Source organism: Morus notabilis, unplaced genomic scaffold, assembly GCF_000414095.1.
Source record: "Morus notabilis unplaced genomic scaffold, ASM41409v2 Scaffold991, whole genome shotgun sequence".
Lineage (NCBI taxonomy): Eukaryota > Viridiplantae > Streptophyta > Magnoliopsida > Rosales > Moraceae > Morus > Morus notabilis.
In genome coordinates this window covers 214,512-226,531 of record NW_010366779.1, presented here as the reverse complement: position 1 = coordinate 226,531, position 12,020 = coordinate 214,512, and the positions used below count along the sequence as shown (strand labels likewise).

Genomic DNA, 12,020 nt, shown 5'->3' with positions numbered 1-12,020 from the left:
CTGGAATATGCATGTACATGCATATAGGACATGTTTTGAACTAGTGAATATAGAAATATTCTCTGAAGGTATATAAAAGTATTTTATGGATATTATTTGCCTCCAGATCGTAATATTTTAATAAATGATGTTAGGTGTGTCTATATATTTTTAATCCAACTACTAATTGATATGTTATAATCTAGTGACTTGTGAGGTTAACATTTTAGGATGATACACAAGAACCCAGTAAGCAGTATTAAAAACAAGAATCCAAACCATAACCATGCGCATGCACAATATGAAAACCAGTGAAAATCAAATGAAGGTTGATGAGCGTGTTGCAGTTAAATTCTGTATAGACTCTAAATCAACTAATTTGATTGTTTTCTCACCAAAACTCTTCTTTTCTCCCTATCTAGAATAATAGAGTTTTAAGTTGTGAACTTCAGCAAAACTTGAATCGTGGAAAGAAGATCCCTTTGCATTCGTAATTCTATAGATTTTTCATTCTTCTTGAGGTCAAGTTGTGAACTTCATTTATTGTCCACATCATCTTTTACTCTAATTGTAGATTATGGCATCGTTCACTTCGTGAATTCGAGTTGAGATGTGACATTTTCTGAGAGCTTTGTACTGTAACAGAAAAAGTTAGATGTGACATTTTCTGAGAGATTTTTACTGTAAAAACCTATAACTAAAAACTCGAATCGGTGATATGAACGAGGCAAAGATTTCATGTCAGCTTTATTCTGTTTTAGAAATTTAACGGTCCACACAAGTTTTTTTTAGTTTATTTTTTTTTTTTTTTTTTTTTTTTTTTTTTTTTTTTTTTTTTCATTCTAAGGACTCACCATTCTCTTTTATAAACAACTTCAAACGCGGTCGTTCCTTCTCATATTAAAAACCTCATTTTGTACCAAATTAATCAACACAAGCCCTATAGTTATAAGACCACGATGACGAAAACATTCTGGCCCCGTTCACTTCGCTGATTCGAGTTTTTCTACAGTAAAAAGTTCTCACAAACAATCACATCTAACTTTTTTGCTACAGTGAAAATTCACATTTAACTTTTTGTTACAGTAAAAAGTTCTCACATAAAATCACATCTCAACTCGAATTCTAAACTCGAATCAGCGAAGTGAACGGGACCATACTAAGGACTCGTTCATTTCACCGATTCGAGTTTTCAGTTTTAGGTTTCTACAGTAAAAAGCTCTCAGAAAATGTCACATCGAACTTTTTTTGCTACAGTGAAAAGCTTTCAGAAAATGTCACATCTCAGCTCAAATTGAAAACTCGAATCCGCGAAGTGAACGAGGCCTAAATGAATCGTGCAAGATAGAAACTCCATGGTACCTCATATATCATATACAGTGGAGATGTCAATGAAGGTGTGATCCTCTTGGTTTATCTCAATTGAGGAAGAATATGGATGGATAGATCATATTTATGAATAAAAATCCCGCATTGAATAGATATGTAATTTTTCGTGTGATCCATTTTGAAGCATTTGTATTTTCCCTTTCTATTAGAGATGAGTTTTAAGTGTCAACTTAATTGACATGCTATTTACTATCTTAATATTAGTTATCCATACTGACCGATTTACTTAATCGAGCAAAAATGAAAAGCAATCTAATTAAATAACTCATTTTAGTAATAAAAAAATAAAGAGAACAACTCATTTTAGTAATAAAAAAATAGAGAGAACAAGAAATGCGAACAAGGGTGAATTAATCAATTTAATATTTGTAATCATTTTATTAAAAATGATGCTTGTAGAAGGTTTTTAAAATATATACATCTTTGATTTGACAGTTTCTTGCTTTATTTTGGTGTTTCAAAGTCACAGAATCCATTATATCTGTACCACATCCACTTATCACGTAAGGTATACAATTTGGGAGCATCACGTGTCTTTATTTTTGGGGATAAAATATTATTCACTTTATGAATTTGAGTTTTTAATTTAAATTAAGATGTAATATTTTTTAAAAATTTTTAGACTCATTTAATTTATTAATTTAAATTAAAATATAATTTTATGTGATAATTTTTTATTGTTAAAAAAATTAAATATGATTATTTTTTAAAATTTTTTATTATAATAACTTTTTATTATTAAAAAAATTAAATGTGATTATTTTTGAAATTTTTTTATTATAATAAAATTTAAAATTTAAATTAAAATTAGTGAAATAAACAGATATTTAACGGTAATAAAAATATAAATGTGACAATTTTTAAAAATTTGAATAAGAGGTTGTTTAGTTGGGAAATTTATATCCTGATTCAAATCATAATTCATGATTCGTTATAATATTTTCTCTCATAAAAAATACATATAAATTAAAAATAATTCTAATATGATAATTTTAATACATGAATCAAACTTCTCATGAAATGAATATTGTATTGTTAATCTTTTGGATCGTGCAATTTTCTAATAGCATTAATTGTTGTGGGTTCAGAGTTAGTACATCATTGTCTGTCTATATTAATTGGTGATGATGAGAGAGGTTCCCGAGCAGGATTTTCTTTTTTCTTAGAGCTTTCTATATCTGAATAATATGGTTAAAATATAATTAAAATAAAAAAAGACATAAATCTAACATAACATAATGAAACATTGTTCAAAACAGAATATTATATATTAATAGAGCTTTTTTTTTTTTTTTTAATTTGTTTACTTATTTCATTAGTTCTTATATTTGCAAGAAGAATTTGTTTTAAGTGAATAATGGTAGTTGGAGGTTTTTTTTTAAGTGTAGTGTTCACTGATAGATTATTAACATTTTATAAGTGAACAATGCATATATATATATACACATATATATCCATAGATGTCGGTGTTACTATAATTAGAGTGGTCCTAAGTATGTTCTTAAAGTGATTTATCAAATCAAATAATAATAAAAAAGTTCTTCACGTCATGCAGAAAAACATATGGATCTTTTCCAATTATAATCAATTTTCACGAGAAGCAAAACAATTATTTCTTTTTTTTTAAAGATTAAAAAAACAATTATTTCTGTAGTACTTCTCATGAGATAAACAGTGTGGTGTGTGAGAGAGAGAAAGAGGGGGTTTTTTTTTGTTTTTTTTTTTTGCTAGGAAAGAGGGGGCTTAAAGATACGAGAAATATGATCCACCTCCTTTCCGCAGCCTTTAAAAAATCATATCCTAGTTCATTAAAAACCAGAAAAATGAAAGTATGAAACAGTATAAAGCACTAAATAGTGAATATAAAATCCGTGAAACAATGGGTAAGTTCTATCTAACATCCCAACTGTAGTAGTAGACAGGATAAAAAAAATCAACAATTCTATAGTTGCCTTATCTTTAGGCCTACTAGCCTTCATTGCTTTAAAGGAATTTTCAAATATTTCTTTTTTTCTCCCAACAAAGAAAGTCTTGTCAGCCAACCAAGACCACGAAGCCTTTGCCGGTTCCGGCCACCCCAGTACTACTCCGTCTCTCTCTCTCTCTCCTCCTTCTCTTCTTCTTTCTCTCACTACCTCCATGTGAGGGAGAGATCACTCTCACACCTTTCTCTCTTCACTATTTTTCACTCACTTATTATTCTCCAACATGCCTACCTAGCTAACTAGCCTTGTTTCTGCACCGTCAGTACTACTACTTCTATATTCAAATAGGCTTACATGAAAATTAATTAAGCTTTCCCATATTTTCTTACCCTTAATTGTTTCTATGCCTCAGAACAAGGTTTTTTTTCCCATTTCCTAGGGTTTCGGAATTTCTATAAGCTTCAATTTTCTTTAGGGTTTTAGTTGTGTTTTAGATTTAGATCAATCATCATCTGGGTTGTGATATATATTCAATATATAATATATAGATATGGAGGAGTATAATCAGATGGACGAGAACGCGGCTTCGAGAGGGAATTTCTTGTATGCGTCGCAGAGCATCGGAGGAAATTATGGGAGAGCAAATCACGATCCGTTGCAGATCAATAGTACTACTACTTTTCATCTCCATCACCAGTCAAGCGGAGACCACTGTTTCCAGACGACGTCTGGGGCAGCATCGATAGTGAAGACCGAAGCCAGCACTTCTCACCAACACGTAGTCCAGAAGTTTCATCACTATCCTAGTCTAATGAGTACTCGAGATCATCACCATCAGACGGTTCACCAACAACCCCATGACCAGACGCTGCCGGAAAATGATCGCTCCAAGGAAGTTGAAGCCATTAAATCCAAGATCATCGCTCACCCTCAGTACTCCAACCTCTTAGGAGCTTACATGGACTGCCAAAAGGTTTTGTGTGTGTTTGTGTATATCTTACATATATATATGTATGTATGTATATATAAAGTTACCTATATAATACCCTCATAAAATGATCTCTTTTTTTAATTAAAAAAAAGAAAAAAAATATGAGTAAGACTAATTAATAAAGCTTCGTTATTATATGTGTTTGCTCTATATATACACGTGTATGTATAGGTCGGAGCTCCGCCTGAAGTGATGGCTCGGCTAGCGGCTTCTCGGGAGGATTTTGAGACACGTCAGCGAGCTTCGTTGAGTTCTAGAGAGAATTCAAAGGACCCAGAACTCGATCAATTTATGGTATAATTCTAATGATCAATTTAAGAATTAATTAACTCCTCTATTTGTAGCTACAGATACATATGCTGTATAATATGTTTGCGTATTATAATTATTTGGTTTTAACTTTTGTTGGTGCGTTGAAATCCGGCCGGTTGGATGCTTAAACAGGAAGCGTACTACGACTTGCTGGTGAAGTATCGTGATGAGCTCACGAGGCCCATTCAGGAAGCCATGGATTTCATGCGAAGGATCGAAACTCAGCTTAACATGATTAACAATGGTCCTGTGCGGATCTTCACTTCTGGTACTTTTTTTTTGTTTTTTTATTAAATTGTGAATCTTCTATTCTCAGTGTTGATTCATGATCTTTTGCTCCTTTGTTTTTTTTTTTTTTTGCTTAATTTAAAATTTAATTGATCTGTGCTTGAACTTGAGTTTCTGAAACTGTTAGTAGGAGTCTAGCTAGTGCAGAGATAGCAGACATGAGTAGTTTGGTCTAGTGTGGGCAGTGTTTGAATGTTAATGAACAGTGAAGAACTGGTAGTTCAAGTGACTGATCTGGGACTCCTTGAGAACCGTAAAATTACAGATTACTTGTCAGTTTCTTCTTTCTTTCATTCATCACTAGGAATTAATTCCATGCTCGTTGAGCGGAACTTTGACCGGCCAATAGAGCTTCTGATAATAGCAAAGGAAAAGGCAGACCCAAAAAAGAGGTCGAATATTGAAGAGTCATAACTTATAACAAGTCCTTTCTAAAAAAAAAAAAAAATCTTATAACAATCCTTTTACTTTGTCACGAGTGGCATAGCGAACCCTAATAATGATGAGTCTAATGACATGAATGATATGATAAACATGCTAATATTTCTGTTTATTCTATAGTTTTTTCCAGAATCGGAAAGAAAGAAACCAAGGGAAAAAAAAACAAACTTTTTGTTCCTATTATTATTTGTGAAAGATAACAAGACAGAATGGAGGTGTTATGAGATTACACATTTTAATTTCTCAATAAATTAATAAGTGAAAAAAAATTGAGATCAAACATTTGGCTCTTTTATGGGTTGGCTTTTATATATACAGCCTGTAGCACCCTCTGACAAAACGTCATTCTTATTAGGGTTTCTTGGATTTTATTTATTTATTATTTTTGTGAAAGGTTTCTTGGAATTATGTGAATGTATGTATATACCGCGATATGGGTAAATGGCAGAATTGTTCTCGTTTTCATTTCCCAAGCTGTTTCCATGCCCCCCTTCTATTGTTTTCGGCGAGCACGTTATGGCAATTAACATGGAGCTGATAATACTGAAAAACATTGGATGCCCTTTAAATCAGCCATGCCATGGATGGATCCGTACAAATATGTTATGAACTATCTTTCGGAAAATATGTATTATCGTATTGATTTTATTTTTAGGGAAATTATCCTATTGATTTTTTTAATCTATGGAGATCGGAATTTGTATTAATGTATTGTTCGTTTTGCTTGTTTGAGTTAAAAAATAAATTCATGTGAGAAAAAATACTGTAGTAAGAACTTAAATTGTAATTTAAATTAGGGTGACGAATGGGGCCTAAGTTCCTTTCAAGAAAGGCTTTTTTTAATATTTAATCAAACCAAAATCATAAGAGATTTATACCCTACCAAAATTTCAGTTTTTTCAAATAAATAATCACTTTCCCTTTTTTGTTTCTATGCACATTATGTAATTAGCTAAACTACATGTTTTTAACGTGCTTTTTCCTATTAAAATAGTCGAAAGTGGCTCTTTTATGATGATGTTTTTATGCATTAATCTTTTATTTTGTGTGCTTTGTTTTACGCATTTTTGTTGTTGTTGTTTGATTATGATGTCGATTGTTATTTTAAAGTTTTATTAATCTTCAACATAATGACCATATCTATATAATACTCAAAATTGCTGAGCTTTTAAAATTTTAAATCTTATTTTATTGTCATGAAGTTACAATCTTTATGTTCTATTCATTGATTATATTATCATTGATTATATATCATAGAGTTGTTCAATTTTGTTGTTTATGATGTTGAACATTAATATGATGTTAATTGATGACCGTATTTGCATATACATATTTTTACAGAAAAAAAAAATTGTCTTACCTTTCCAAAATTTGATCTTATATCATTATTATGAGGTTGCAATTTCTGTCTCTCATTCTTTAAGGTGTCGTTAATCTATTGTTTGTCTGTTCTCAACATTCACGGTGATATGTGAAGGGTTTTATTTGTTCAATTGTCATATTGACGAGATTTTTTCTTGATCTCAAATAGAATATTGTAATATTTCCTCACACAATTTAAAGTTACCCAATTAAACAATCACAAATTTAAAGTTGTATAATGATATTAAATAATATTATTATTCTAATCTGGTGAGTGTTATTCTCATGATATAAGATTTATTATTGGTTACAGATCGGTATTCTTTTTCATCGTTACATAAAGATGAAATTAAGGGTAGTAATATTATTATGTATATGATTTTAGATAATTTTATAATTTTTATGTTGACATTAGTATTTAGATAATGTATTTAACCTTACTCATCTTAAATATGCGGAATTTTTATGACATTGTTCCTAATTAAAAGGAGCACATTATGTCTTCCATGGGTATATATTCTTGCTACTACTATAATGCATTTCCTCAATATATTCTAAAAGCTTGTCAATTGTTGATGACACGGTCAGTAATAATGAGCTTCCGAAAAGGAAAGAAAAAAGTGCATTATGTTGGTGAAAAAACTCCAGTGAAATTTGGGGGTAAAAATTCATTTTAGTTTATGACTTGGTAAATATCTCATATCACTTGTGCAGCTATTTTAATTACAATGACAGTGCATCACGCATGCGCTATGATTTGACAAACATTGATATTCTTATGGCTTATGGCTGGTTCACGGAGCAAGGCACCTCTATACATGTTTTGCTACCTATAAACAGTAGTTTGATTTGATTCTTTGAAGATATATATATATATATGTATGTATATATATATTTTGAAGATAGGTAAGGTAATACGAAATATTATGAGTTGCCCCAGACGAGTTTTCAAAATTATTTTTACAGTTCTAAATAATTTTATTGAATTCAGATATTGTTAAAATAGTTATTTTTCAATTGGCCCTATAGTTTTAGTTTGCGTTCATTTTTTTTGCCGCCCCTTTTTTTAGGCGAATTTGTGTCTTGTTTTGTGTTTAGTTTTAATTCAAATATCAATGGTCTAGTGAACCCTAAGCAACATTAATATCAATTTATAATGTAACATTTTGAAGGGTTGTCCGAACAACATTGATAGTTTAGGGTATGTAATTGGTAGGGAGGGTGGGAGGAGCTAGAGGCATAATTTCAATACCGTTTCCGGCCCTAGATGATTTATATCTGCTAAATGCTAATAAAGCATACATATTCTGCAAAACTATCCCCTTTGTGTCACTTCTTAACTTTTGGACAAACACACTTTGAGCCCCATTAGGGACGTCTTTATTGCAGTGAGAGCTTTAAAAGTTTTGTTCATAGGAAAAAAAAAAAAAAGGAATCCCCCATTTCGAGAAGTCTTTTTTCTTGAAATTTGAGTATCAGAAGATGTGCTTTGCACTGTTGCAAAGATCAATCAAGTCGAAATTTTTTTTTTTCAAACTGTAAAAGCCTAGCTTGCTTAAAAATATCATTTGAATTAATATTGTTCTTATAGTGTTTGTTTGAATAATATAGATATAAATCATTCTGAAAACAAATAAAAATAGCCCACTCCTGAATTTTGCTAACAAAATGTCAAAACTAAATCGTGCATTGTTTTCCCCGTACTAACTATATATGAAGCCAAACAAGGACTCCTTATCCCAGAAAATTGTAAGAATTAATTAGGATGTTTATATCCTTTCATGTTTCATGTGCACTTTTTTTTTTCCCTAAATTTTTTGAATTTAGATATGTGAAATTCAAACTCTACATTTTATAATGGTGTTATGTGTGAAATTACCGTTAAAGTATTTTTTGAATTTAGATATGTGAAATTCAAACTCTACATCTTATGGATGGTGTTATGTGTGAAATTACCGTTGGGTTGCTTGCAACTATTTTGATGTGCACTTGTGTAATAGGCTTTAGTACGGAAATTGATAGGAAAACATAAGAATTTGGATTAGCGGAATCAAGGCTTGTTCCAACTGAAGATGGTTTCATTTTCTTTTTTCTTGACTAGTGCTCAATTACCAGCTAAATTATATATGAAAGCGAGTTATACTCATTTGATATATATATATATATAATTATTTATATGTATGCAGATGACAAGTGTGAAGGTGTTGGCTCATCGGAGGAGGACCAGGACAATAGTGGGGGAGAAACAGAACTCCCAGAAATAGACCCACGTGCTGAGGACAGAGAACTAAAGAATCACCTTTTGAGGAAATACAGTGGCTACTTAAGTGGCCTCAAGCAAGAGCTTTCCAAGAAAAAGAAGAAAGGCAAACTCCCCAAAGATGCAAGGCAGAAGCTTCTCAGTTGGTGGGAGCTACACTACAAGTGGCCATATCCTTCGGTACATATATATATATATATAATCTCTTTCCTTTTTAATTCATTATTTAGTTTTTAACCTTTATTAATTGAAATGATACTTAGTTCTTGTTAAATCTTTCTTTGCTAATTTAGTCCAAGTCGTAAATTAATGCGCTAAGTATGATTACAATTAATTTATTTTTTAACCAAACAAAAATTGTCATGTGTGAATTACTGATAAATTGGTTTAAAATGATAAACATCAATATAGTAGTAGCCAATTTATGACTAGCTCAATTGATGTTTAGAGGGTGTGTGAGTTGCTTTTAATGTATTGACTATTAAGCCCTCGGTTCAAATCACGGGTTTAAGTCACGGGGAGCACAATTAAAGAAAAGATAAACATCAATAATAATGCATAACAAATTTTTTTCTAAACTAATTGTCATCACATATTAACTCTAAGACTCGATCACTACATAATTTACATTAATTCGGATAGGTAGAAAGCAAGAACACGAGTTGATCTTTAACTTAGTATTGTTTCATTTATTATCGTATATCAGGAGACAGAGAAGGTGGCTTTGGCCGAATCAACTGGTTTGGACCAGAAACAAATAAACAACTGGTTCATAAATCAAAGGAAACGACACTGGAAACCTTCTGAAGATATGCAATTCATGGTGATGGATGGTCTGCACCCACAGAACGCAGCTCTCTACATGGATGGTCACTACTTGGGCGATGGTCATTACCGGCTTGGGCCATAATATACTAATATGAGTTATATATATATATATATATATAACTCTTCTTATGCTCGCAGGAACGGCACAGCTTGGAATTAATTTACTCCAAGTTAGTTATATTTACATGTCCTGGAGGCATAGCAACCGGCCTTTTTTCCATTCTCCAGTCGTGGCTTCGTGATTTTAAGTGCTAGAGTTGTGCAATGTGTACAATTCCAATCCGATTTTTTGTTTATTTTCCTTTTTGGTTCTAGCTTGTTACAATTTGTGCTTAGTATACATTTCTGCACCTTCACTAGCCTCTTCTTCATGTTCTGGGGATATATATATATATATATATATATATATAGATCAAAATGGACTGCTGTAACCAGCGTTAATGTGCCATTTCCATAAAGTTGGGATAATGTTTTTCTAATTCGGTTATCTATGTGTGTAAGTAATTAGAAAGACACAAGTCTTTGAGTACTGCGTTGTTCCGAAGTGTTTGAGTAGTTTATATAGGAGTGGAATATTGTGTAATAATTTTGAGCATATGTACTATCTATTGATGTGGACTCTCATATATGAATGTCTCGAAAATAAGGATATATAAAGTGTTAATTAAGTTCTTTTCTTTTTTATTTTCTTTTTCTTTTCTTAAAAAAAGATAACACATGCGTTCCTAGGTGTATTAAAACAGTGTTTATCCATCAATAAAACAACATTGTTTTATTCTGCCACTGATATTAAATTTATCTTATATTACTAATGTATTGTGAGTTATTGTTTCATAATGTAGAGGTTATTTTTCACAATCTGTATGTTATTTTCTGTAGTGGTTAAAAAATTTTGTGTGGTGATATAAATAATAGAGTTGAAAAAAATAATGATTAAATTTGAAATTTTCTGTAAATGATTCCCGCAAGGTTTTTTTATTTTTATTTTTTTAGAATTGGTTACTAGTATAGACTAATATTAATTAATTTGCCGTATGAATAGCTCGTTTCTTTTAAAATTTGACCTCATGAAATATTGGTTGGGGATCAGCTAGCCTTTGATGGGAAGAATATGCTTGTTTAAAGCAGCTATAATTATAAGTTCGAAATGGAGCTGGTCATTCTGACTTTCCACAACGGAATCATTTTCCCATTCAATCTTTCATATAATATTGTAGGTTATATCATATATGATTTTAATGACGAACAGAGATGGTATAAAACATCTAATTGTTTGGTGTTAAATACATGTACGAAATGTATGCCTGAATAAAAGAACACTACGATTAGAGTCATAATATACTGCTTTAGAAGTCAATAAATATTGAGAAAATTAAAGGCGGAATGCCTGCATTTCTTGCCTGATATAAGGATAATGGACATTTTAAATAGCTTGTATTTGAATGTAAATATTCAATATAATTTATTCATTGTTTTTAGGAAATTAGATAATTAATATTAGATTCAAATTCATATATCTCATGCATGCATTTATATTTTTTCTTCAAGATATCTCCCATTATTCTTATCATTGTTGTGGTCATATGCGGGAATATTATGTGCATGCTCAGTAGAGTAGACACATAAAAAGGGAGGATGAAAATTAGTTGGCATTCTAAGCGACAAAAACAAGGAAAATTTTATTTGCACCCTAAAATTTTATTGAGACACCCTATTCAATTATTTTTATTGTGTTCTTGTAGTTTCTTTTCTACCAAAAAATCCGTATCAGAGTGCGGTTTTTTCATCTCCTTGTTGATTTACATTTCCTGGGTTTATAAGAATTTCTCACTTTAAAGCATTTATCATTATCAAATTTTATGTCTTGGATTCTTCAATTGCAGATGGTATATATGTAGGCAAAGAGATATATATTTGTTCGCTAGAATTTCTATCCTTGTTTGCAGAAGGGCGAGACGGAGTATTATTGGTGTATTTGTAAGGGTATTTGAGGAATGTTAAGTGACTTTTACAATAAATTATAAACGATTTTAAATTTAAAAAAGAAAAAATTTCTTTTGAGGCATCTTAATAAAAATGGGGGGTGTTAATATAATTTCTCCAAAAGCAATGATATGAAAAAATTACATTGACTGATCCACACACACATATATATATATATATATAAAATATTTAGAGATGTTAATCGTGTCGGTTCCTTTAAAGTGTCTCGTACTGTGTCTGGGTCAATCTATTTATTTATTGT

At 30.9% G+C, this 12,020-nt stretch overlaps 1 protein-coding gene across 4 annotated transcripts; it reads left to right on the top strand.

Annotated features, from left to right (window-relative positions):
* Positions 1-3,275: 3,275 nt before the first annotated feature.
* LOC21390516 (homeobox protein knotted-1-like 2) lies at positions 3,276-10,461 on the top strand. 4 transcript variants are annotated; one of them, XM_024174145.1, is made up of 6 exons: positions 3,276-3,611; positions 3,842-4,266; positions 4,456-4,578; positions 4,729-4,864; positions 8,874-9,127; positions 9,654-10,461. In XM_024174145.1, exons 2-6 carry the CDS (start codon positions 3,844-3,846, stop codon positions 9,855-9,857), a joined length of 1,140 nt encoding a protein of 379 aa, XP_024029913.1. In that variant the 5' UTR covers positions 3,276-3,611; positions 3,842-3,843; the 3' UTR covers positions 9,858-10,461. The 4 variants fall into 4 exon arrangements, with proteins under 4 accessions (XP_024029913.1, XP_024029914.1, XP_010109441.1 ...); XM_024174146.1 differs by having other exon boundaries at positions 3,277-3,448; XM_010111139.2 differs by having other exon boundaries at positions 3,277-3,458.
* Positions 10,462-12,020: the final 1,559 nt, after the last annotated feature.

Bases quoted from the DNA above. Each gene is read 5' to 3' on its own strand.
- LOC21390516 (XM_024174145.1), top strand. From the start codon at position 3,844: ATGGAGGAGTATAATCAGATGGACGAGAACGCGGCTTCGAGAGGGAAT. The intron at 4,579-4,728 runs GTATAATTCTAA...ATGCTTAAACAG, and splicing joins CAGAACTCGATCAATTTATG to GAAGCGTACTACGACTTGCT. The intron at 9,128-9,653 runs GTACATATATAT...ATCGTATATCAG, and splicing joins ACAAGTGGCCATATCCTTCG to GAGACAGAGAAGGTGGCTTT.